At 40.8% G+C, this 24122-nt stretch overlaps 2 protein-coding genes across 3 annotated transcripts; both read right to left on the bottom strand.

Annotated features, from left to right (window-relative positions):
* Nucleotides 1-352: 352 nt before the first annotated feature.
* Nucleotides 353-4464, bottom strand: foxr1 (forkhead box R1). 2 transcript variants are annotated; one of them, XM_086294474.1, is made up of 7 exons: nt 3536-4464; nt 3301-3393; nt 2442-2671; nt 1982-2050; nt 1037-1164; nt 626-858; nt 353-464 (listed from the first exon to the last, which is right to left on the bottom strand). In XM_086294474.1, the coding sequence occupies exons 1-7, from the start codon at nt 3690-3692 to the stop codon at nt 436-438; spliced, it is 939 nt and encodes a 312-aa protein (XP_086150600.1). In that variant the 5' UTR covers nt 3693-4464; the 3' UTR covers nt 353-435. The 2 variants fall into 2 exon arrangements, with proteins under 2 accessions (XP_086150600.1, XP_086150601.1); XM_086294475.1 differs by lacking the exon at nt 1982-2050.
* Nucleotides 4465-4620: 156 nt separating this feature from the next.
* On the bottom strand, nt 4621-15209 carry atp6v0d1 (ATPase H+ transporting V0 subunit d1). Its single transcript, XM_086294473.1, has 8 exons — nt 14998-15209; nt 10806-10977; nt 10389-10567; nt 9823-9902; nt 8375-8452; nt 8048-8224; nt 7793-7870; nt 4621-5694 (listed from the first exon to the last, which is right to left on the bottom strand). The coding sequence occupies exons 1-8, from the start codon at nt 15122-15124 to the stop codon at nt 5533-5535; spliced, it is 1053 nt and encodes a 350-aa protein (XP_086150599.1). The 5' UTR covers nt 15125-15209; the 3' UTR covers nt 4621-5532.
* Nucleotides 15210-24122: the final 8913 nt, after the last annotated feature.

The following is a 24122-nucleotide window of genomic DNA, read 5'->3' as shown; positions in this document are numbered from 1 at the left end:
AAAAAAAGCAGCATGTGTAAGATACACGTACTGGAAAATTTACTAGGACTCCCCTATCATGCAACTGTCTTTTTTCCATCAAACACTCATTAAAACAGCAACCTACAGGTATGTTAGCGCACTCATCGCCGACTGTCCGAGGGAGGGGTGGGGGTCACACGTTGAAACAGAGACGCAAGGCAGCCCAGGCGGGGAAATTTTGCGACTCAATTTTTATATCTGATAAGAAAACTATTCAGATAGTTATGTGGTGAATGAACTACAGTTACACTTTCAAGCACCGCATCTGAAATTCAAGCACTTTTCAAACCTTGAATTTGGTTTTTAAGAAGACAGATTAATACATTTGGACTAATGAACACTGCATCAGATGGCTCTTTTACACCACGCTTTATTATGCTACTGTTTAATGCACATTTCCCCCTTTAACTGAAATCACATAGGAAATAAGCTCCGAATTATATCTGAAACAAAAAGAAAGCAGTTACACTCAAAATAAGTTTTATTCCAAAGCCATTTCTTTACATACGTGGTACTAAACTGAGTTCCTTGCCATTATCTTACCAGTTCTGACAGTAAACTGGAGCTATGAGCTTTCCTCACATTAAGATTGCCTTCCATTTACCTGGGTGGGACATGCTCTTCTCCAGCTGCTTTAAAGATTCTCCTGTCAGCATGTTGATCTCATCCTTAAGGCGCCGCTGGCCATCTAAAGTAAGGTGCCAAAAACATGACTTCCTCTTGCCATCTCTGCACAGCTGGTTGCAAGTTTTGCGAAAACTGCTGTTGAAGCACAAGTTGTGTCGGATAGTGTTCTTCCAGCCGTCTGGAGCCGTCTGAAAAAATGGGAAGTGTTCTCTGGGAACAGGCAGAGATTCACATCAGATAGTGCAGCAGTTTTATCCAGTTCAAACATAACTTAAATGAAAAGGGACCCATCTGATGTTTTGAAAGACTTAATCATGCCTGATCAGGTGTTTCATTTAGCATGCAAGGTGAAGTAACCTTGTGGGCAATTAGACAATCAAATCCTAACCTGGTGAAATTGTAAATCTGCTGGACTTTGAAGCTCCCTGTATGGCTGCTCTTGAGCGCCAAGGCAATGAGAATGCAGTAATTCACTGGTGGACGGGGCCAGCAGCCTGGTTTAAGAGGCTTATTGTCCTGAAAATTACACACACACACCATTTCGAGCTGATTGGAGACCAAAACAGCCAATCACATTTTTTTTGCATCCAAGTCTGTGATTGGCTTGTTTTGTGGCACAAATATAACAGTGTACAGAAAGAGTTGAACACAGACGGGCAGAAATGTTGAGAGTGCAAGCAACACATTGCAAGCAAGCGCAAATGCAAAAAATGAGCGAGAGGGGCTGTTGTGTGTGAGATAGCAAACACTGAAATGCATTTTTGCACGCAGCAATTAATTTTGTTTTAGCTTTTCTTCACTCAAAATTCCTCCTATAACAGAATCATAACTGTTTTTAAATGCAGTTAGAGCATAAAGATCACGACCAGCCAAAAAAAACCCAAAACATGCATTTAAAGCTTCATGATTACAAGACTAACAACACACACAAAAAACTGGGAGTAGTTAAGCACTAAAGAAAGGAGCAACTAGAATAATGACAATAAAGAGAAACACTGAGAGCCTAGGGCATTTTCCCAATTATTCCAGAATATGTAGATGCAGTTTTATTGGGACTAAGGAAACTGTCTCTCCAAAAATGCCCATTTATACGCAGCCACGTCATTGACCTCGTCTCAGTTAAATTACATTTTACACCGAATCCTAATTTGTTTTAGTTCATTAAATTCCTCCAAAACACTGTAGCTTTAATTGAAAATGTTCTCATTTTAATTCATTTGGACAAAAGCCTGTCTGAGGAAAAAAGGGTCCTCAAGACTTCAAAAACGGCGAGTAATGAGCTGCCTGCATCCCACTGAAGGAAACTGGTTCAGGTCTAAGATATTGTTCTCACCCTGGGCTTTATGGTCCTCGCCTTACGTCTGCTCTTGACGGGTTGAGAGGAGTTGACATCATTCTTGACCTAATCATCAGTGATTGTCAGATTGACAGTTAACAGATACAGGTTGTTTCAATCATTACAGGATTTTTAAATCCAATGTTCTAAATGTGTATTTAAATAGATGTAAAAGATGTGGAGACTGAAATCACTTTTTGATTAGTTACACCAAATAATGAAAGACTGGGCCTGTGACCCATGTTTATTGGTCAATGGTAATGCATTTGGTCTTTAATGCCTTGGGATAGCCCATGAACACAAAGGTTTAATCCTACGCTTACATGTTAAATCCAGAAAATAAATGAAGTGTTCATTGAGACTGCACAAACACTCAGCACTCTAACAAAGTAAGGTTGCCGCTGCAAACAGAAACAGGTGATGCATAATAGAGTGGCTGTGAGCGGTTAGTGTGTACCGTGTACTCAGAAGAAACTGATTGCACCAGCTCCCCCTGGAGAGGACCATCATGGCAGGAAAACACCTGGCGCTCTGCTGTCAGTGGACATTGGGTCTCCAGGAGCCTAGTTTGGCTTTCCTCAGCAGGTTCACACACAGGCCCCACGTCAGCATTAATCTCGTTGTACTGGATCGGGCAGGCAATGTTGGGATTCACCAGCAGCCACAGGTTTGGTTTCACAAAAGTATCTGATGCACAGAAATATTCAGTTTGCTACAGTGATCACTTAAGAATAATTTCTCCAACACATGAAGCCAGAAGCATAAAAATCAGAGGCAAGAGTGTCATGCGGATGCTCGTTTTCCAGATAGGACATTAAAAACCACATTCTTTGTAACAGTTTCCCTCCTTTCACAGTACACACACACTATAAATAAAATAAAATTGGAAAGCAGAGTGGTGGAGCAAAGTTTTGACAAGCAGGCATCTGCTGTGTTTGTCCGTCACTGTGCATTGGCCCGATAAAGGAAGGATGTAAATGCATACTGGTAGGCTACCAAAGCTGAGCATGCAACACTCAAGCACACGCATACAGCACTGTAGTGGCAAACAAAGCACAAATAATTTCAGTACGGTAACAGAACTGCATCCTTGTGTATTAGAAGAAACGTGCTTTTAGGTAGAAAATAAATAAAAGGATTTCAATCAAATCACACACTTCAGTGTGTAAAGCAGCCCAACGTGTGTCCTAAACTGACTGTTTGTCATTTCATTCAAACACTACACAAACCACATTTACAAAGGCAAACTAAGAAACAGAGTGATTGGAAGGAGTCATTCAGTGCTGAGTTATGGGGTGGGACTCAATGCAGCTCACCTGATGTTTTATCGTACCAAATAAATTCATCTTTCCTTTTCGAGGTTCTTACAGAAGGCCTCTGGACCACATACTGATCACTCACTTTGTCATCTGTCAGAGACACACAAACACACAAAATACACACCGTCTGATCTTCAGATTTAATTCCTTCTGAAATGGCAAGTCAAAACTGCTCATCCATATGACATGAATAAAGAGCAAACACTACTGAAGAAAAAAAAAAATCCTTCACCATGATATAACTGGTCAGTGGTTGTAGCCAGTTTCAGTTCCTTGTCCATATCCCAGTCAGTCAGACCAACAGAGCAATGCAGGTCAAAGAGTTGTGCTTTGGTTTTAAGCTGTAAGGTCATAGCTGAATGCATTTCAGTGGTTTGGTTCCTCTCCATGCAACAGAAGCTCTTAAATGTGGGGACCTGCAGACTGTCTATACAACAGCTGGAGCTAAACAGCCTAATTGGACACAATTAATCCTAACAGGATGCAGCCTGTGACGATTGGACACATTTAGGTCTACAGTAATCAGAAATTTCAATTCAGGTGTAAAAAGTCAAAGTAAATAACACCTTCCAAAAACAAGATTCTCAATCTGAATCAATTAAACAGCATCACCTGTATTATACATATACATATACAGACACACACACGTATATACATATATATATACACATATACATATATACATATGTATATATATATATATATATGTATATACATATATATATACATATATCACATTGTTGTGACGTTATTCTTTTGCGCGCCAAGCCATTCGTGCATTTATGAAATTCCAATGTTGCAAGGACAATATCAATTCTGCTTGCTGTTTATTAAAGGGTTACGGTTAGGGTTAGGGTCAGGGTCTGTTGATCGGCGGACAGAGGCGGTTTCAAGCAGCTTAAGTACAGTTTTTTGTTTTACGCCAGTTTTTCCCGAAGTCGCAAAAGTATGACGTCACAACATTCTGATTGGTCACTTGCAATGTTGATCCTGGAACAACATTTAGTATGATGATCTGGGAACAACACCAACACGAGGATATCAGATCAACCCTCTTAAACTGAACACAGCTCTGCCTGCTTCTGCTACGTGTGAACGACTTTTTAGCTGTGCTGGTCTACTCTTCACAGCCAAATGAAGTCGGATTGCCTCTGTTAATTTAGAAAACCAGCTCTTGCTGAAACTGAACAAAAGGGTGACAGAAATGCTAAGAGTTTACCTTAGATAGATAGGTAGGTGTGTGTGTGTGTATATATATGAGGAAATTCCATAAATTCTATCCGGTGGGAAATTTAAAAACTCAAAATAATGTCACGGTTCCTCGAGGTCTACAGACCTGCATTAGTCTGTTTATTACTCTGTCACATTTACAATACACATTTCACAAATAACAGATGAAAACAGTAATAAATCCTTTACAGCAGGAGAAAACAAAAATCAGATAGTCATCATTAAATATCTATTTATCTTTGTATACTTTAAACATGACGTCTGTCATCCATACGCCCCGGATACTGACTCATTCCACTTTATTCACAGAATCTTCATGCTGGATCAGGAACACTGAGCACAGAAGTTCCTGTTCAGCCGTTTCATTTTCAATATTTTAGAATATACTTAGACAACAAACCAGGAGGGCCTCACACATTTCACTCATTGGTTTTGACAGAAAATCACACTGACCACCAAACATGCTGAGAAAATGTAGCACTACCAACAGAAATCCACATTAAAGACAACCTGGAGGGATGTTTTCATGTTTCAGCACTTGGAGCTGCACAGGCTGAGACAACGTACCGTGTCCTTAGTTTCTGGTCATATTGAATTGCAAATTCTTCCACTGCTGTTTTGTTTTGTTTTTTAAAAACAGCTGCCGCGTGCAACATAACACAAGGATTGGAAGCAAGTGTTTGAAAGTCAAATAAGTTTAAACAAAGATGTTGCTCTGACAAACCAGAATCATGTCATTCCTTTCTATTAAACAAAAAAACCAAAAAAAACCCCCCAAAACTACAGTACATCCTTCAGTTGTATTTTTGTGTGTTGGATCATTTAACTTGACAAGCAAGAAAGGAATACACACAACAGCAACTGTTGAAAACCAATTTACACCTACGAGTGAAGAAAGTGGGACTTGAGCATCAAACCATCTGGGCCTTTATCACCAGGCTGTGACTGTGGGGAACAAAAAAAACCAACTGAATGAAATGATGGTGGGAAGAAGACTGCTTAGAAGATGGGAATATAGTTGTCGATCTTGGCGCGGTGCCGCTGGGCAATGCACTCGGCGATCCAGACGATGTTCCTGCACTCTTGCTCCTTCAGCTTGACGTAGGCGTAGAAAACACTGAAGTGGAACTGGTTGAGGAAGGCCAGCTTATTCAGCTTCACCTACAAACACGAAGGAGGTGGAAAGACAAGGTTAGTACTGACGTCAAAGAATAAAAAATGAAAACAAAAGACGTGGTTAAGGTTGACACAAAGTGATCCAACTTCAATCTCTCAATTAGCTCAACCCAATCTTTTCTAAACTGGCAGTTCAGTTTCATTTATATTTCAGATACTCAACATTGCACAGCTTGTCAGGTATTCCTTTACTCAAGATGCTGGACCAAGCTTTTTTTTTTTTGCACACATTGCAACTCAAGTGAAATGGTAAATGGACTGATTCTTCTACAGCACTACTCTGCCAGAGTGCAACATTCACCCATTCACATGAGCACTGTCTAACTACTACTCACACACATTCACACTCTGATGGATGCATCTGAGAGCAACTTGTGGTTCATATCTTGCCCAAGGACATTTGGCATGCAGACTGGGGAGAGCCAGGGATCGAACCGTCAACCTTCCGATCAGTAGATGATCTACCTCCGGAGCTACAGCCGCCCCACATGTCAACGACTTTACATGACTTCCACACAGGAAACTAAACACAAAATCCCAAACACCATAAATATCCATGTTGTCTAACAAAAGCAGAAATTTGTTAAAATCTAGTGTAAAAGGTTCTTAGTCTGAGTGACAATTATGCACATTTGTTGATTTTTCCTTTAAGCAAAGCCATCCTGTAACAACACTATGATAATTATAAGAAAGGACATTATTTGAAGATGCTCAAAGTTGTAAATAACAGTTTTTTTTTTCCAATTGTGGCACTGATTGGCTGAGTGGCAGTCATCTTTTCTGCCTATAGAATAAACTAGTCGACTAATCATCACTAGTCTTTATCAGACGTACCAGTCGTTTAATGGTTTTACATTGACGCCCAATGCCAGTAAATGTTATGCAGGCGTCTGCCACAAGATGAAGCTTCATTGTTGAGAAACAACATAACTCTGTTAATCTAGGCCTGATCGCTTGTTAAGACTATTACTGTTAGTTCTTTTAAAGGTGAAAGATCGCGGATACAAGCGGAAGAAAAGAGCTTTCTCCAAAGGATGGATGGGCTCTTCTTTAGCACAGGGTAGAGCCCAGCTGAGGCAGTCGCTTCTGGGTACGATGTTCCGACCAGGCACGTCCTACCGGGAGGCGGCACTGGGGTACACCCAGGACACGCTGGAGGGATCATCTCCCTGGGGTGGCCTGGGAACACCTCAATGTGTACTCACTACGTTTTCACAATGCGCATCATTCATAATGCGCCACACTTTACCATTGTTAATTTGTCATATTTTAATAATAGTTGAATATCTTTTGTAGTAACCATAAGTATCGTCTTGATGCATGCTTGATCATCCAGGTAAGTAAATCCCCAAAGGTCGATTCTGTTCATCTGGACGTTTTCAGTGGGAGAAATGCTATGACCAGGTGGAAAGAAACAACCTTTGTATCATGTTTAATATTGGTTTATGTGTTTTTCCTCACTGTCCTTTGGAGTATAACACGTAATGCACAATGTGGGGTGCTGCACAGTTAAGCGGCATGATTCATAATAAAAGAATGTGAATAATGGTAACAAATGGCTTTATTTTGAGCATTTCTGGGGTTCTCAAAACCTGATATCGGAGTGTTCTAGTTGGACAGTCAGATTTTTTCCTCCCCTTTTACTTTCCTGGCTTGGAGAAATGACGGGCTTCAGACCTGGAGCTGTTCCAGCAATCATCATGGGGATGTGAGGTGTTTGGATAATAATATGGACAACCTGTGTGAGGCGGTTAAGGCTCTCACACAGTCAAATAGTTGGATGTGTGTAGTGTTGCAGTGAGACGCAGCCACACTCACACCATGTCGTGACTGTACTGGCTTTACTGGCATGTAAGAAATTCTGCTGTATGAAATATTCTGAAGGCAAGACAAATCACTGAAAATGAATCTAATAACCACACATACAAACCTGCATTAATCCAGCAAAGTTAAAGTCAGCATGCTTGAAATAATAACAGCTTTGAACAATTAGTTCAAATGTAGAGGTCTGTGACTATTACACGACAGAGGTTAATACTGGGTGTAAAAAGGTCTTTGTGAGTGAGGGATGCATGTGCTTCACCTCATGCTCAAAGAAACGGTCCTCCAGGGTTTTATCTCCCGGGTTGCTACCGGCGCCCTCAAACAGCAGCTTGTACTCCTGAAAATGCAAGAACAAGTTTATGCTTTAACACAGACGTTAAACTGAAAGATTGAACCTCGATGGACAATGACAGACACCAAAGTACAAACTGGAAGATGAAAGTGAAAACAACTTGAAACATATGAGTTCAATGATGTTTCTATGGGGAATTCTGCAGGCCATTTCTGAACTTACAGGGTAAAAATCAGCTACAGCCTTGACCTGCTCATAGTCATCGGCACGGGCCAGCTGAGCAAGGCCTTCTGGGTAAAGCTTGCCACAGTGGGGAAAGAGTTTGGCACGGTCCTCTTTGGACAGCTCTGTGCCAAATGAGTTGATGGTGATGATGAAGGCTCTCCTGTCAGCTTCAAACTGCAGATACAGAGGCGAAGAAGAACAGTGATGAGTCAAGTTAAAGATGCTTCAGTGTCTTCGTGAGCAAACCTGCTCAGTGATAAAAGACCTCCCAGAGAACCAGAAGGAAGACTAGTGACACGTTCCTAAATCAGACTGAGGCCTCACCTCCAGAATAGGACACATGGTGTCAGCAGTCGTTCCTCCCAAGTTGGAGCAGAACTTGTAGAAAGCCTCCAGATAAGCCTGAGAGAACAAAATCTACTTAACGTATTTTACATGACAACTTTACATAAATACATAACAATTTCACGCCAGTTCTGAATTTAAACTATGTAACAACTAGTCTGAGCTTGGAAAGAAAAGCGTCTGGACTTCTTTAAGTAGCTTGAAGATGTTTCACCTCTCATCCGAGAAGCTTCTTCAGTTCTAAGGTCAAATGGAGAGTCCCAGATTTAAGCTCTGTGGGGGTAACCCACCAAGAGGGACAATGGACCCCCTAATGATCCTCTACCTAATCACATGAGCCAAGGTGTGAAAACGGGTGTAGGTCACAATCAGCCAAGGTTTCGGGTGAGCTCATTGTGAAACCTGGCCCCACCCCAACATGTGATCATGTGAATTGTGACCGACACCCGTTTTCACAACTTGGCTCATGTGATTGGGTAGAGGATCATTAGGGGGTCCATTGTCCCTCTCGGTGGGTAACCCCCACAGAGTTTAAATCTGGGACTTTCCATTTGACCCTAGAACTGAAGAAGCTTCTCGGATGAGAGGTGAAACGTCTTCAAGCTACTTAAAGAAGTCCAGACGCTATTCTTTCCAAGCTCCTTAGACTACGATGACCTGGATGACTGAGAACCTTCACAGATATATAACAACTACTTTTAATGCTTCCATTAAATATTAAAAATATCTCCAACTCCCACGGGCACAAACTGGTTAACTTGTTCTTACTGATACAAAATCAATTGTCAGAAAATACCACATGCTTTACCATATTCTGTGTTTCTCTGCCCATAATGATTTGGCCAGACTGGCAGACTAACGGGATGTTCACAGGACATTGGTAACTTGCAACTTAATACCTCCTGGATATTTAAGTGAAAGCTAGAAGTCTGACAATTTCTCACAGAATCACAACTTATCTGCCCTCAGCTTCCAGACCGACATCCACAGGACTATTAAAACCGTTTATTCTGTGACAAACGCTGGAAAGATTAGGAGCTACAACAATATCTGCAGTTGTCTACTAGAACACAACTGCCAGAGAGTTAATTAAAGATCTATACAACGACATGTTGATTTATCAGTATTAATGTTTAGGTTGGAACAATTGTGCTCGACTACTGCTGATCTTAATTATTTAATTTTAATTGGTTTTTGACTTGTTCTTCTTCTGTTGGAGTAATTATGGTCTTTGAATTTCTGTTTCTTTAACTGAGTTAACTTCTGAGTTTCAGCTTTTACCGTCACATTTTTGCCTTTTTTGCTGTCATTTTATTTATTCACTTGCTTATGTGGACAGATTATGCTTTTTGCAACACATTGTGATTTCACCTGGAATGACATGCACTGTATAAATAAAGCTTAGCTCAGTTATTAATAAACTCTACCTTGTAAAGGGTGTTACGAATGATTTCAATGTTCATTTCATCCAAGTCCTGCTCAGATATGCAGTCCTGGAAGAACGCAGCTATTGAAAAGAGAAAAACAAAAAAACAAAACAGAAATCAATATTTAGTGTTTTCCTCAGCTTTGGCACCATCTCCTGTTCAACATCACAATTCAGGTTTTACACCCCTGCTGGTTGGTATGATAAACAGATGTCACTACAAATGTGTCGCATACAGACAAACATTATGTTACTGCTTTGAAAAGTGAAAGCTAAACGCTACACCGACTGAAGGTGTGTGAGAGTTACCTTGACCAAATGAGGGTGACAACTTTCAGCCAAACTATAAGCGAGTCACGTCTTTTTTTTTTTTCTTTTTTTTTTTAAAACAGGAAACCAAAGAAAGAAAATTAATAAACTTTAAAAGGGCAGAGAGCCACCATTGTGAAAACCAATTTGAGTTTTAGATTTAGGGGAGTGATAAAGCTTTTTTTGAGGGCCTGTTCTTATTGCATAAAACCCCTGAATATTATTATGATGATGAAAAAGTCATATACAGATATTCACCCAGTGGTGTGTCCACAAGGATGGCATTGTAGAGCTCAGCGGGGGTCTGCGCAATGTTGACCGCCTCCATCTGTTCAAAGCTGCCCAGCGGGTGACACTTGGGCACCAGCTCAGAAATGGCCCGCTGGTGCAGAGTGCCCGTGATCAGCAGGATGACGTTATCGATCATATAGCTGTAGCTAAAGCCCAAAGGAAGGAGGGGAGGGATCGTCACAAATGTTCTACACTGTTATACTTTATAGAACAGAGATGTTACTTTACCGATTAAGGGCAAATACTTTACAGTACTTCAAAGTACTGCAGTGTCTACTGTTATTTACATGACAGTGCCAAATTTTAAATTAATAAATAATATGATATTCAGAAATTGTGCTAACAGACGTCCGTACTCAATTCAACTCGACAGGTTTAGCTTACGTGATGAAGTCCATGAAGCTGGCCAGCGGTTCATATGACTGGTTTCTCATGTGGCGAAACTCCACCACCATCTTCTCCTTTAGCTTGTCGTCAATAACGGACACGGTGAGAGGAGACGCCTCGTTTGCCAAGAAGCTGCCATAGTCTGTGCTCTGCAGGTGGAGCTTCAAGTCTGAAGGACAAACAGTTAGTCAGGACTCTATTATTCTAAGGATTAAGTTTGAAACTAGAACTGCTAAAAAGGTGTGGCTATAAATCTAGTTTTATATTAACATACAAAGAAACATATAGTTTCTTTGTTTAGATGCTGGCTAATACAACAAAAAGCAATATGAAGGTTTCCCCATAATGTTACCTTACTTGGTTATTTAAAAATTGTTAAATGTAGACTTGCAGTGTTGTACGGCAGCTTTTATTTTCTATATAGAATTTTGCATTTCACTGACAAGATATTTTTTTGTCTTTTCAAACCAATTTCTCAACTGATTTGCGGTCCAACTTTCAGCTGCAGTGCCCCTGCATTTGTTGCTGTTCCTGTCTCTCAACCCAACTGCTAACTTGACTAGAAATTTGGCTACCTGGGCCCTGTTTCAGGAAGCCGGTTTAGTGGAAAAACTGAGTAAGTATACCCTGAGTTAACGAAAACTCTGGGTTTTCGGTTTCAGAAAGCGAGTTCAGCTGAAGCCTGAGTGAGTCACTATGACGACACACTCCGTGAAGCTAACCTGCCCCCTAGCAGGTTTACTACAACTAACCCTGACTGTCTCCGCCTCTGTGTCGGAAACCTGACAGTAGGAAGTGTCGGACATGGCGTGCCCCTTCCTTGAAGAGCCAGTAGATCGTGAAGCCCAAATTCTCCGCAGAGCTCTCCGCCGGGAGAGAGTGATCAGAGCGCGTTTGGACATTTTATCATTTCCTGATGATTTTCTGTGTGAACGTCACCGTTTCTCAGCACAATCTATAAGTTATTTGGATAACATCCTCAGGCCATATATTACGCATGTGACACATCGCGGACATGCTCTCAGTTCATTACATATTATTTGTATTGCACTTCGGTTTTTTGCAAACGGGAGCTTTCTGTATAATATTGGTGACGCTGAGCACGTTTCCAAGGCTACTGTCTGTCGGGCAGTCAGGAATGTTACAGTTGCACTGAAACGTCTCCTGCACTCGTTTGTGGTGTTCCCCGGTCATAGACCCACAAGATTTATCAAAGAGGGATGCCACAAAATTGCAGGTATCAGGATGACCAAAACTTAATTTATGATGTGGTGATACTTGAACTACTACTTAAATTTTACATTTATTTTCAGGGTTCCCAGGCGTGATTGGCTATACAGATGGCACTCACATTCCAATCATTGCTCCTTTAGTAAATGAAGGAGACTATGTGAACAGGAAGTCTTTCCACAGCATTAATGTACAGGTACATAGTTCCCTGTAGCATTTCAAACTAACAAATTATTTTATCATAGTAATGGATGCTAATTTGTGTTCTCTGCACTGTGAAGATCATATGTGATGCTGCCAACATTATCACAAATGTGGAAGCCAAGTGGCCAGGCTCTGTCCATGACTCACAAATATTCCGTGAATGTACACTGAGCACAAAATTTGGACATGGTGAGTTGAGAATACTGTAAAATATATAAAGACCAATTGCTTCAGGGACATTTGAACTGAAGTGTATCCTTCTGTCTTAGGAGAGTTCACTGGCTACTTGCTTGGTGATAGGGGGTATCCATGTTTACCCTATTTGCTTACCCCTTACCCTGACCCTGAACCGGGCCCACAGCAGCGATATAATCTGGCTCATTGCAGGACAAGAGCCAGAATTGAAATGACTATCGGAATGCTTAAGGCCCGGTTCCAGTGCCTGCAAAGACTCAGGGTCACCCCAGAAAGGGCATGTGACATTATTGTGGCATGTGTGATTCTTCACAACATTGCCACAATTAGAGGAGAACACTGTCCTTCTGAACCAAACATCAGCAGTGATCCAAACCATGAACATCCTGACCCTCCCACGGACATACAAGATGGAAGAGCAGTCAGAGACACCATATGTCACAATCATTTCCTTTGACCCATCACCTCAACATGTTGAAAGAAGAATAAACAGATTTTTTGTTCAACTGGCTTTATTGGTCGCCTGTATTTCCTGTACACAAAGTATTAAAAGATGTAAACCTCATAAAGTGTCTCTGTTGCTTCCTCCTCTGTAACAGCTGTCAATGTTTCTTCATTATTTTCCTGTAGTAAAGAAATAAACAACATTGCTGTTCTACTGTAAACTCATATAATCTGTGGAGTATTACTCACAACTGCATGTTGGTCTGGCTCAACAGGAGGCTGCACCAGATGCAGTACACCACCACCATCAACTGATAGAATATGAGGTTTATACAGGTCACTTATGACTTACAAGGGACCAAATGGCAATTAACAAACATACCAATCAGCTTACACTTCATTGTCATTATGCTCTCAAAGACAACCAAGACTGAGGGAAGGCAAAATCAGTAGGAAAATAACTTCACTACAAAATAATCCATTATGGTAAAGAGTTTATCAAATGAATGAGCAGCACTGCAAAGGTGACTGTGAAGAAAGGATGTATGCACATCATGTATTATTTTGAATTTACCCCCTATGTAGGCACTTGTGTCTTGCGGGGTTATTGCCTCAGAGGATGTCCCCGCAGAGATGCCTTCGGCCACAGGGCGCCCACTGTTTTGGCTGAGGGCCAACTGCTCAGCCTCTGTGAGTGGTGGTGGTGGAGGACCCCCACCTGTTTTTCGGGCCTCCGCTTTTTTTCTAGTGGCCATAACGGGTCACATTTGAGCATACAGAGTAAGCAAATATGTACTTGTAATGTGCTCAGATAATTTCAATAAGTGCTTACAGAAAGAAAATTACTGTAGCCTCTAACTGCAATTGATTTACATGGGACAAACAGACCAAGCACTATGGCTCATAATACAATTACACCATACCTGTTTGGACTATATTTTTATATTTCATTTTTACTTGCTGCCAGGCACGTTTGGGGCCTGTTGGGTTGCACCTGCGCTCACATCACGTCACAAAATAAAATGTATAAAATAACAAATAAAATAACATATGATAAAATAACGTGTTAAATGGGTGGAAATCCCTAGATCAATGTTTATATTAACACTCACGCATTGACTCTGTCGGCTATGTTTTGCCATGCATGCTCCCTTTCTTTTGCAGCTGTGGCTGTGTTACTTTTTTCCGCGGAATTTGCATGTTATCGGCATATTCTGCCATCAGAATTTCGGCCTCAAGCGCTGTGAAATACATTGACCGCGCCTTCTTTCCCTCCGTCTCCATGGTGACTCGCTTAATCTGTGCTCCGCTTATCAGGGCTTTATGTATCCTCGTCCGCGCACTTCACTTGGGGTTGACGCAACTCCGCGTTGATTGAACTAATTGTTATCAGCCTTTCTGAAACCGAATATTCCGAGTTGGACAGTTCGGGGTTACTCAACCCTGCGTATCGTTTTTCACTCTGAGTTTTCTAAACCGGCTTCCTGAAACAGGGCCCTGGTCTTGGTTGTGTCCTAATCTGTCTCACGTTCATAAGTCTCTCTTGGAAAATAAATTTTAATCAAACACCTTGAAGGGATTGTTGTAATTTGACGCTGAAATGTAACTGAACTGAATTCATCCCTGCCCGCTCCGTGCAGGTGAGCATAACACAAGAAGCGTCTGCTATAAGAAAATCTCAGTTAGCTAGTATTAATTAGCAAGATATGAACCGAATGGTCACAGAAAAGGTAGAGAAAATGTTATTTGTTTGAAGCATCGATGTTAACAGGAACACTGTAAAATCTCTTCTGACTATAATTTCACTTCCCTTAAAACTGGGAAGTGAGCAATAAACAGCAATATAGCCGGCCCTTGCTTGGGTTACTTTAAGCTAGCTACGCAGGATACAGACATATGACAGCAAGCTTGACGAACACAGTCTCAAATAATTTCACTTTAACGTGTGGCAGTTATCGATTTTGAGCTTGGCGACTAGATTATAACAGAAATTGGTACGACTTATATCGACAGTAAAACATAAAACTAACGTTTAACAGCTAACTAGCTTTAAGCTCTAGCTTGTGGAACTAGCTGGCGTCTAGCTATTAGCCGCTAGCTATCCATTTTAACTCACCTTCCAGCGTCTCACACTGGACGAGATTTAAATAATCCGCCTGCGACAGTATTCCAGCTTTAAAACCTCTCACCAGCCCCTCCAGGTAGCCGTTATCGACATTAAAATAGAGCTCAGAGAAAGGCATCCTGTCCGACCGTCAGATCCGTCTCTGCCACAGGATTCACTTTCAGTCCGGCTGGTTAGCACTAGCATCAGCTGACTGAACCACGTGACAGTCATCTGATCAGTCACCTGCTCATGATTCCATTACTGTATTGACAAATGACTGTAGCTGTTTGTATTCACAGTTTGCTTTATTACCAGCTCTGTTTCCAAAGCACATGATATTTATATTAGTTTTTGCATTACAATCCACACAAATAGAGGAAAACAACATGAGACCAAGTCTGTCACAGTCAACAAGCTGTTGTTGTGGCACCCTGAGTATTTTGAGCATCAAGAACAAGGTCCCCCCATCATCTTTTTTTGCTATTGTTGTGACAATAGTTTGCATCATAGCACAGAGCAAAAAAGCTCATTTGCTCCCACCTGATGTGATGTTAGGGCGATATTTAGTTTCGCCAGTAGGTGGCAGTGGTGGCTCAGATAAACGGGTGACTGGCAAAATTACGGTGGCCCCTAGAGACAAAGCACGTACAAACTCCAAAACACATGCAAATTCCAAAACACATGCAAACTCCAAAACACTTGCAAACTAAAGAACACATGCAAACTCCAAAACACGTGCAAACTCCAAAACACGTACAAACTCCAAAACACTTGCAAACTAAAGAACACATGCAAATTCCAAAACACGTACAAACTCCAAAACACTTGCAAAACCCAAAACACTTGCAAACTAAAAAACACATGCAAATTCCAAAACACGTACAAATTCCAAAACACTTGCAAAATCCAAAACACATGCAAATTCCAAAACACAACGGAAGTGCTCCAGGACGCTAGGGGCAGTGTTGAGCTCGATTTGCAAAATAAACGGCAAGTTTGTCTGTATGGGACGGTCTAGTCTCCGTCGCGCTTCCCAGGTTGCCTAGCAACCATGATACTAACCGTGTCATACAACTTAGTTTGACAGAAATGAGGGAGAACATATTTCATTTGTTTGTTTGTTTCTACAAGAGCTTTGTGTGATTTGATAAGTATCTGAGGCTGAGACCACAGGACAGTAAAACATGATTTTTGGGCTTCATTTCTGTACTGAACAATTATTTCAAGATTAGTTAGTAAATAAGAATTAGCTGATGTTGTTCATGAGACTAAAGTCATATCACTTTGGTAATGTAAATATAATATGGCCAATATTATAGTTATTATATTAATCATTATTAGCTATTACAGCAGTGAACATGAACTCTGTGTCAAATACTGAGCTTCAGTACAGATTCAAGTTGCAGTTATTTATATGTCTTATCACCTTAAATCTTCACTCAAAGACAAGTATCTTTGACAGTGCATATATAGGTGAGTAGTAATATACCTATACTTTTTTTTGCCCCCCCACACCCCGAGGGCATTCCCCCCCCCCCCCCACCCCTCTCCCCCCACACCCCCCACACCCCCCACCCCGAGGGCATTTTCCCCCCTCCCTATCCCCCGCCGCGTCCATGTGCGTGTGCACGTGCGCGAGAACGGACTTTTTGCATGTGCGTGTGTGTCCAGGGGTCATATGAGTTCACATGTGTTTAATAGAGTATTATTTAATGAAACCATTATGTGTTTTAATTAAACTCTTTTTAAAGGTTTGTATAGGTCTCAGAGTTCTGTTATTTAGACATAGGTGATTTAATTTAACTACTTTAGGGGTATTTTAACTAGTTAGGAGTCTTTTGCATTTTCTTCAGTGCTATTTAGGAGCAAATAGTTTTCAAACAGAGGTCCGCAAATAACATGTATCCCTTTAGAAATAAACAGTGATACTTTTAAAAACCGTGTATTCCCACACAGCATTTAATTTAGCTAGTTTAGGAAGATTTCACTTTTCTAATAGTTTCACAGGCTAGTAGTTTTTTTTTAAATAGAGCACCACAAACAACATGTATCCCTTTAGAAATAAACTGTGATACTTCTAAAAGTACATATTCACACTAGAGCTGTATCAACCTCAATGTGGCTTTAATGCAACTAGTCCTATAATTATCTACTAGTCTGCAACAGTTAGACTCGCTGATTACACATAGATGATTTAACTACTTTAGTGGCATTTCACACTCTTTTTAAAGGTTTGTATAGGTCTCAGAGTTCTGTTATTTAGACATAGGTGATTTAATTTAACTACTTTAGGGGTATTTTAACTAGTTAGGAGCCTTTTGCATTTTCTTCAGTGCTATTTAGGAGCAAATAGTTTTCAAACAGAGGTCCGCAAATAACAGGTATCCCTTTAGAAATAAACAGTGATACTTTTAAAAACCGTGTATTCCCACACAGCATTTAATTTAGCTAGTTTAGGAAGATTTCACTTTTCTAATAGTTTCACAGGCTAGTAGTTTTTTTTTAAATAGAGCACCACAAACAACATGTATCCCTTTAGAAATAAACTGTGATACTTCTAAAAGTACATATTCACAATAGCGCTGTATCAACCACCATGTGGCTTTAATGCAACTAGTCTTATAATTATCTACTAGTCTGCAACAGTTAGACTCGCTGATTACACATAGATGATTTAACTACTTTAGGGGCATTTCACGTTTCTAAAAGTTTCACAGACCAATAGTTTTAAATAGAGCACCGCAAACAACATGTATTTCTTTTAGAAATAAGCTGTGATACTTCTAAAAAACACATATTCCCACACTCTGTAACAGTTAGACAGAGGGGGTGCAGCTAGGCTCCCAACAGTCTGCAAAAGAAGTCATGAAGCAAACAAAAGAGGCTCCTTATCAAGAGCATCCCAGCCCAAAGGTGTATATACACAAACAGTTAATGGCTTTAATGCAACTAGTCTTATCATGTCAGAGGCCAGCAGAAACCATGACCAACAGAGTCTCCAAAGGCCTGCCACCTTTCTTCCTTACATCACACTCTTTTATCTCTACATCTCAGAGGTCAACTGAAAGTAGCCCCACCTATATAAAAACACCCCATCAGACACACAGTATTTTCCTCAGCACTTCACAACTGCCGCAAGGTATATCGTTTTAACTTTTTATTTTTTCACTTGAATGTGCGTTGGAGCCGACTTTGCTACCCGCACAGAGCGTTTCTGACAGTCGGGCGCTGCTTATACAATAGAGAAAAGCAACAATACAGAGTGTTTCTCTGCTCCAAGAAATCCGAGGGCCTTTCACACAGTAAGCATGTCTGTTATACCCAGGGCATAAATGTCTGTATGTCAGTGCTGATTATTCAAACCCTGTTTAACATGTGACACATATGTTGTCCGAAAACAATTCCTCTAAATTTGCAAAGTTACTGATTTAAAAAATATATATTTTCGAATTTTTAGTTGCATGTCAAACATATGATAGACTCTTGAGCATATTCGTATAGCTAAATTCACAATGGTATAACCGTGCTAAATAAAAGAGGCCCAAGCACCAATGCACTCTAATCCACTCCGCTAAACTGTATGTTGATAAGTACATGAAGCGTACCTCTACCTCTACAGCTGAAAACAGTTTGTATCTGCACTCTGAGGGTCTGCTGAATTGTTTTAATGGCACTTTTTGACGAACAGCAGATGAAGAAATCCTATTTATTGTAGAAACTGTCCCTAAGCTATTGTTGCTCATACTTACTGAGGTCCCTAGCTACTTCCTTACTATGTCAGTAAACTTTTTTGAAAAGGAAGCTGTTGTAGATTTAAAGAAACATCTTAATTGAAGCAAAGGCAAAAAAAAAACTGGAATGAATTTCATGTGACTGTTCATATTAAAGCCAACAACAAGTGAAAATCCAAAAACGGCTCCAATCCTTTGTATTAATGATCTCCCCCCTCTCTCTGTGTGTGTGTGTGTGTGTGTGTGTGTGTGTGTGTGTGTGTGTGTGTGCGTGAGTGTGTGTGTGTGTGTGCGTGAGTGTGTGTGCCCTCACAGAAGGAAGGTCACAGCAGGAGCTTTTCTCAAACGCATTACCAATCAGTTTTTTTACAAGAAGTGTAGCTCATACAGAATCAGAATCAGAATCAGAATCAGAATGGGTTTTATTGCCAGATGTTGAGGTTTACAACATTAGGAAATTGCTGCGGTGCTTCAGTGCAAACAATAAGAATTAAAGTGCTATGTAGAAAGAAAGATATGTGCATGAGATATACATTAGATATATACATGAGAATAAGAATTATGAGTGCTACGTAGAAAGATATATACATGAGTGCAGGTGGTGATCAGTGCCAAACATGAAATGATGCAGTGACACAGCGTAGGGTCATGTGTTAGTGGCGGGGACAGTCATGTGGTTATTGTTCATGTGTCCAACAGCAGAGGGGAAGAAACTGTTCTTATGGCGAGAGGTTCTGGTGCGAATGGACCGGAGCCTCCTGCCTGAGGGGAGCAGGTCAAACAGACTGTGTCCAGGGTGAGAAGGGTCAGCTGAGATCCGGGCTGCCCGCCGCAGTGTCCTGGAGGTGTACAGGTCCTGCAAAGATGGGAGTCTGCAGCCAATCACCTTCTCAGCAGAGCGCACAACACGCTGCAGTCTCTGTTTGTCCCTGATAGTGGCTCCAGCGTACCACACAGTGATGGAGGAGGTGAGGATGGACTCGATGATTGCAGTGTAGAATTGCATCATCGTCCGTGTTGGCAGGTTGAATTTCTTCAGCTGCCTCAGGAAGTACATCCTCTGCTGGGCTTTCTTGATGACGGAGGTGATGGTGGGCTCCCACTTCAGGTCCTGGGTGATGGTGGTACCCAGGAAGCGGAATGAGTCCACAGAGGCGATGGGGGTGTCAGTCAGGATGATGGGGGGGAGTGGGGCTGTGTGCTTCCTGAAGTCCACAATAATCTCCACTGTCTTCTGGGCATTCAGCACCAGGTTGTTGTGGCTGCACCAAGACACCAGACGTTCAACCTCCCTCCTGTAGGCAGACTCGTCCCCGTCCGAGATGAGCCCGATGACGGTGGTGTCATCTGCGAACTTGATTAGCTTGACAGACTGGTGGGTGGAGGTGCAGCAGTTGGTGTACAGGGAGAAGAGCAGAGGAGAAAGAACACAGCCCTGAGGGGAGCCGGTGCTGATGGTCCGGGAGTCCGAGACATTCTTTCCCAGCCTCACGTGCTGCTTCCTGTCCGTCAGGAAGTCAGTGATCCACCGGCAGATGGGATCAGGCACATTCATCTGGGAAAGCTTGCCTCGGAGATGGTCTGGAAGGATGGTGTTGAAGGCAGAGCTGAAGTCCACAAACAGGATCCTGGCGTAGGTTCCTGGGGAGTCCAGATGCTGCAGGATGAAGTGTAGGGCCATGTTGATGGCGTCGTCTACAGACCTGTTGACTCTATATGCAAACTGCAGGGGGTCCAGGAGGGGGGCCGTGAGGGTCTTGAGATGGGAGAGAACTAGGCGCTCAAATGACTTCATGACCACAGATGTCAGAGCCACGGGTCTGTAGTCATTTAGTCCAGTGATCCTAGGTTTCTTGGGGACAGGGATTATGGTAGATTTATACCATTTATACAATGGTATAAATGTATTCTTTGCGATACTTTATAAATATGAAGCTAAAGATTTTGAGTTCGTGCACATTGTGAAGCAAGAATCTAAATATCTGTGTCACAATGATTTCTATAAAAGCGTGTTGTTTATGGGGATAATGTAACAAATCTTTTGTGCGTCCTATTAATGATCAATGGTAATTGAAGAGGAACCCTGACTCAGGACATTTTCATGACAAGTGACAGCGCAGACAACTACTAATGAGAGAACATGTTTTATCATCATAAAGACTGTGATATGAAGCATCGTTAAAGTGTCACTTCAGTAATGTTGACTCATGTTTTTAATAATGACTTTAAAACACTAAACTCTAATTTCTGTGGTTTATTTTAAGTTTACAGAATATAACATGTGGTAAGAGTTTTACTTCTCACTGTCCGTGTTATGTGTATCTATTTATCATGTATGCTTTGCTCTGTGGACTGTAAAATGTTTCATTGTGTTCATGAAATAAACCAGACTTTCACCGTCTGCATCTTTTACTGTTTTTCTGCTTTTGTTCACTCCAAGTTTGACAAAACCTACAGATATCCAGAGTTAACTCACTAACAATGTGGAGCAGTCACAGTGTATTTAGCTGCTTTTTCCCTGAACACAACAAACTGAGAGAAACGCCTGTAGGCCTCACTTTGGTCATTTGAACGCTGAAGGAGATTTGTTCCATAGACACCTTATACTAGTGTTTCCTGCACTACTATGTTCTATTTAAATCCAGATTCCTTTTATAGTTTGCAGTGAAATTTGTTAAACCATTGCTTAATGGGACAGAAGTACAAGTCACTCTTTACTAACACATTTGTAGATGAGTTTATTGCTGAACAACACAGCTAGCAGTCTCACACACTCTTTAGGTTTTTCAAGTTTTGTGTGTAAGGGTTTAGTCTATCAAACCTTACCCTTTTCCCCCCAGTATCACAACAGTATGACTCCCAAAGTACGGCTCAGTAAACAACCAATGATTCTAAAGCCAGAACAGAAAGATACAGTTGGAAGATGAATGATTGTGTTTTTATGATGCGTAGTAAAACGACCCCCTCTTCTTCTCTGTGTTGCTGTTGTTGTTGTTCGTGTGTGTGTGTGTGTGTGTGTGTGTGTGTGTGTGTGTGTGTGTGTGTGTGTGTGTGTGTGCCTTAGAAGTCAAATAATACATTAGCCATACTTAAAAAAAACATCTGAATTTCATTTAGAACTGAGATTCTAAGTTGTAAGCAGAAATCTTATGCACAGCCAGAAACATGTTTCCCCACTTTCACAATGCTGAGGTGACAAATCCACAACCCCCCAACAAATGGTTTGTTACACGCGGGTGTGAAGGGCAAGCTTTACTTACACAGCCTCACACACACTAGATTTTTAAAGTTTTTGGGTACAGGGGTTTAGCCACAGATGCAACATCCACTTTTGATAAAGATCACGCCACCTGTTTATTTCTTAAGAAATTAAGCATCTTTATTAAGCTCTTATTTATACATGTCTAAACAATAATAGACACAGTGTGCTCTGTGACATTATAGTCTTCTACTTCTGCTTCCATCGGTTTGCATTTTAAACTCCCGGCCTTTCAGTTTGTTATGAACGACTTATATCACAAAATGTTAGAAATATAAAGTGAACCATGCGACTTTTTTAATTTTCTGTTTGATGGAAGGACTTAAGACACGAGTTATTTAAACAATTCTAAATGACAGTGTGATGGCCATAGTACTTTATGTGGGCCAAATGTGTTAAGGATAATGTTTATCAATGTAAAATTGCAAAGAATTTGTGGATAGAATATAACATTTTGTAAACAGTTACCTCAGAAGCTGTACTGGCAGTTCTATGTATGTAAGGTAAAACTATCCACAGTACTTCCACTTAAGTAACTAAACACATAAAGTCACCCTTACCAGTAATCCGCTGCTCCTTGAAAAAAGTAGCACAAACAGACAACTGACTGAGCAATGATAAGTAGAGCTACCCGAGGCCGATACTCAAGCAGAAGAAAATTAAAAGTTTTTTTTTTATTGGCTCGAAAAATTAAAGAAAGTATGTTTAATAATTCAACAAGACCCGCACCTTCAACACATGTACATTCAAATTCTGGTACAGGCTCAACATTGCTGTTGTTCAATAGTTTTTATCCGTTCGAAAAAGTCATTTTACGGCTTTAATGTTTCCAGCTGATAAGGAGAATGAGTGCATTTCAAATGAGCGTCCAAAGGCTTTAAACATCTGCTTTGTCTGTAACGCCAGTATCAAACTACAGAGTATTGTTTTTACTAAAATTCAACATTTTCAGATGAAAATTTGGCTGCTTTTTGTTTTTTTCACTGTAACACCCACCTCAACGCCGTTTTTAGGATATTCTTGGTGATCCCACCTTTTTCATATTTAGGCTTTTGGCACTGAGGGTATCTAATACGCATGTTGTCACTGTGTTTTTGTACTACCAGCTGCGAGGGCTCTGCTTTGAGCAGTCTGTTTTTATTTTGTCTCGTGACTGTGTGTTTTTTTTTTCAAACGAGATCCTCCTCAGTTTGATTTTGTTACCACAAACTTTGTGTGAAGTTCACAACAGAGGTAAAGAGATTTAAACACCCCAGTTTAAGGAGGCAGGCAGGGGTTGGACCACCTGCACAGGACAGGTGAAGCAGAGAGTGTCCGGGGAGATGTGCAACAGAAGCAGAGGGAACATTTTACAAGATGATTAATGGCACATTTAGGTGATTAAGGACTGTTGACAAGATTAAAAGACACGTCCGTCAGAGTTCAACAACATTACAGTTTGATTAAATAAAACTTTTTTAAACTACACAAGGGACATTTTCTCCTCTGATAGTAAGCATATTAAACATGTCAAGAAAGAAAGAGTATAAAGAAAAGTAGTAAATGTGTGTCTAATTAAACTCTTCCTGTGAACCTTATATCATCCTTTAATATGTTTGGTGTTACAAACTTGAAGAAGCACAGAAAAGATCATCAGGCATTAATCTAATCAGTTTTCAGCCTTCATTCATATTGAAAAGTTGAAATCTTCCCTGCTAGACCCAAGTGCAGCGTTTAACACCGTTGGCCATAACATTTATTACAGCTATTATTAAATGGAGAGTCCTCTTCACACGCTGAGGTTAATTATGAAGCTCCACAGGCTTCTGTGCAAAGACCAGTTTTGTTTACATTATACGTGCTTTAGAAGGCATAGCATAGCATACATTTTCACTGCTATGCATATTATACCCACTTTTATTGGTTAAACCGCCGGGATGTCTTAGACACATAATGAGCTTTAATTTTCTGCTTCTAAGTTCAGATAGAACCGAGGTTATTGTAACGGGGCGTAAAAATCTTAGAAACACTGTGGCTAACAAGATCCTTACTCTGGATGGCATCATCTTGAGCCGCCTGTTGTAGTGATTTGGTACATTATAAGTAAAATTGAAACATACAATCCCATAGCACAACATCAACATTTATTTATATACAAAAATAAA

Source organism: Aulonocara sp. 'chitande type north' Nkhata Bay, linkage group LG1, assembly GCF_057382095.1.
Source record: "Aulonocara sp. 'chitande type north' Nkhata Bay isolate Kocher_YH1m ecotype deep benthic linkage group LG1, A_spYH_male_GT1.1, whole genome shotgun sequence".
NCBI classification, from domain to species: Eukaryota; Metazoa; Chordata; class Actinopteri; order Cichliformes; family Cichlidae; genus Aulonocara; species Aulonocara sp. 'chitande type north' Nkhata Bay.
This window is presented reverse-complemented; position numbering and strand designations above follow the sequence as displayed.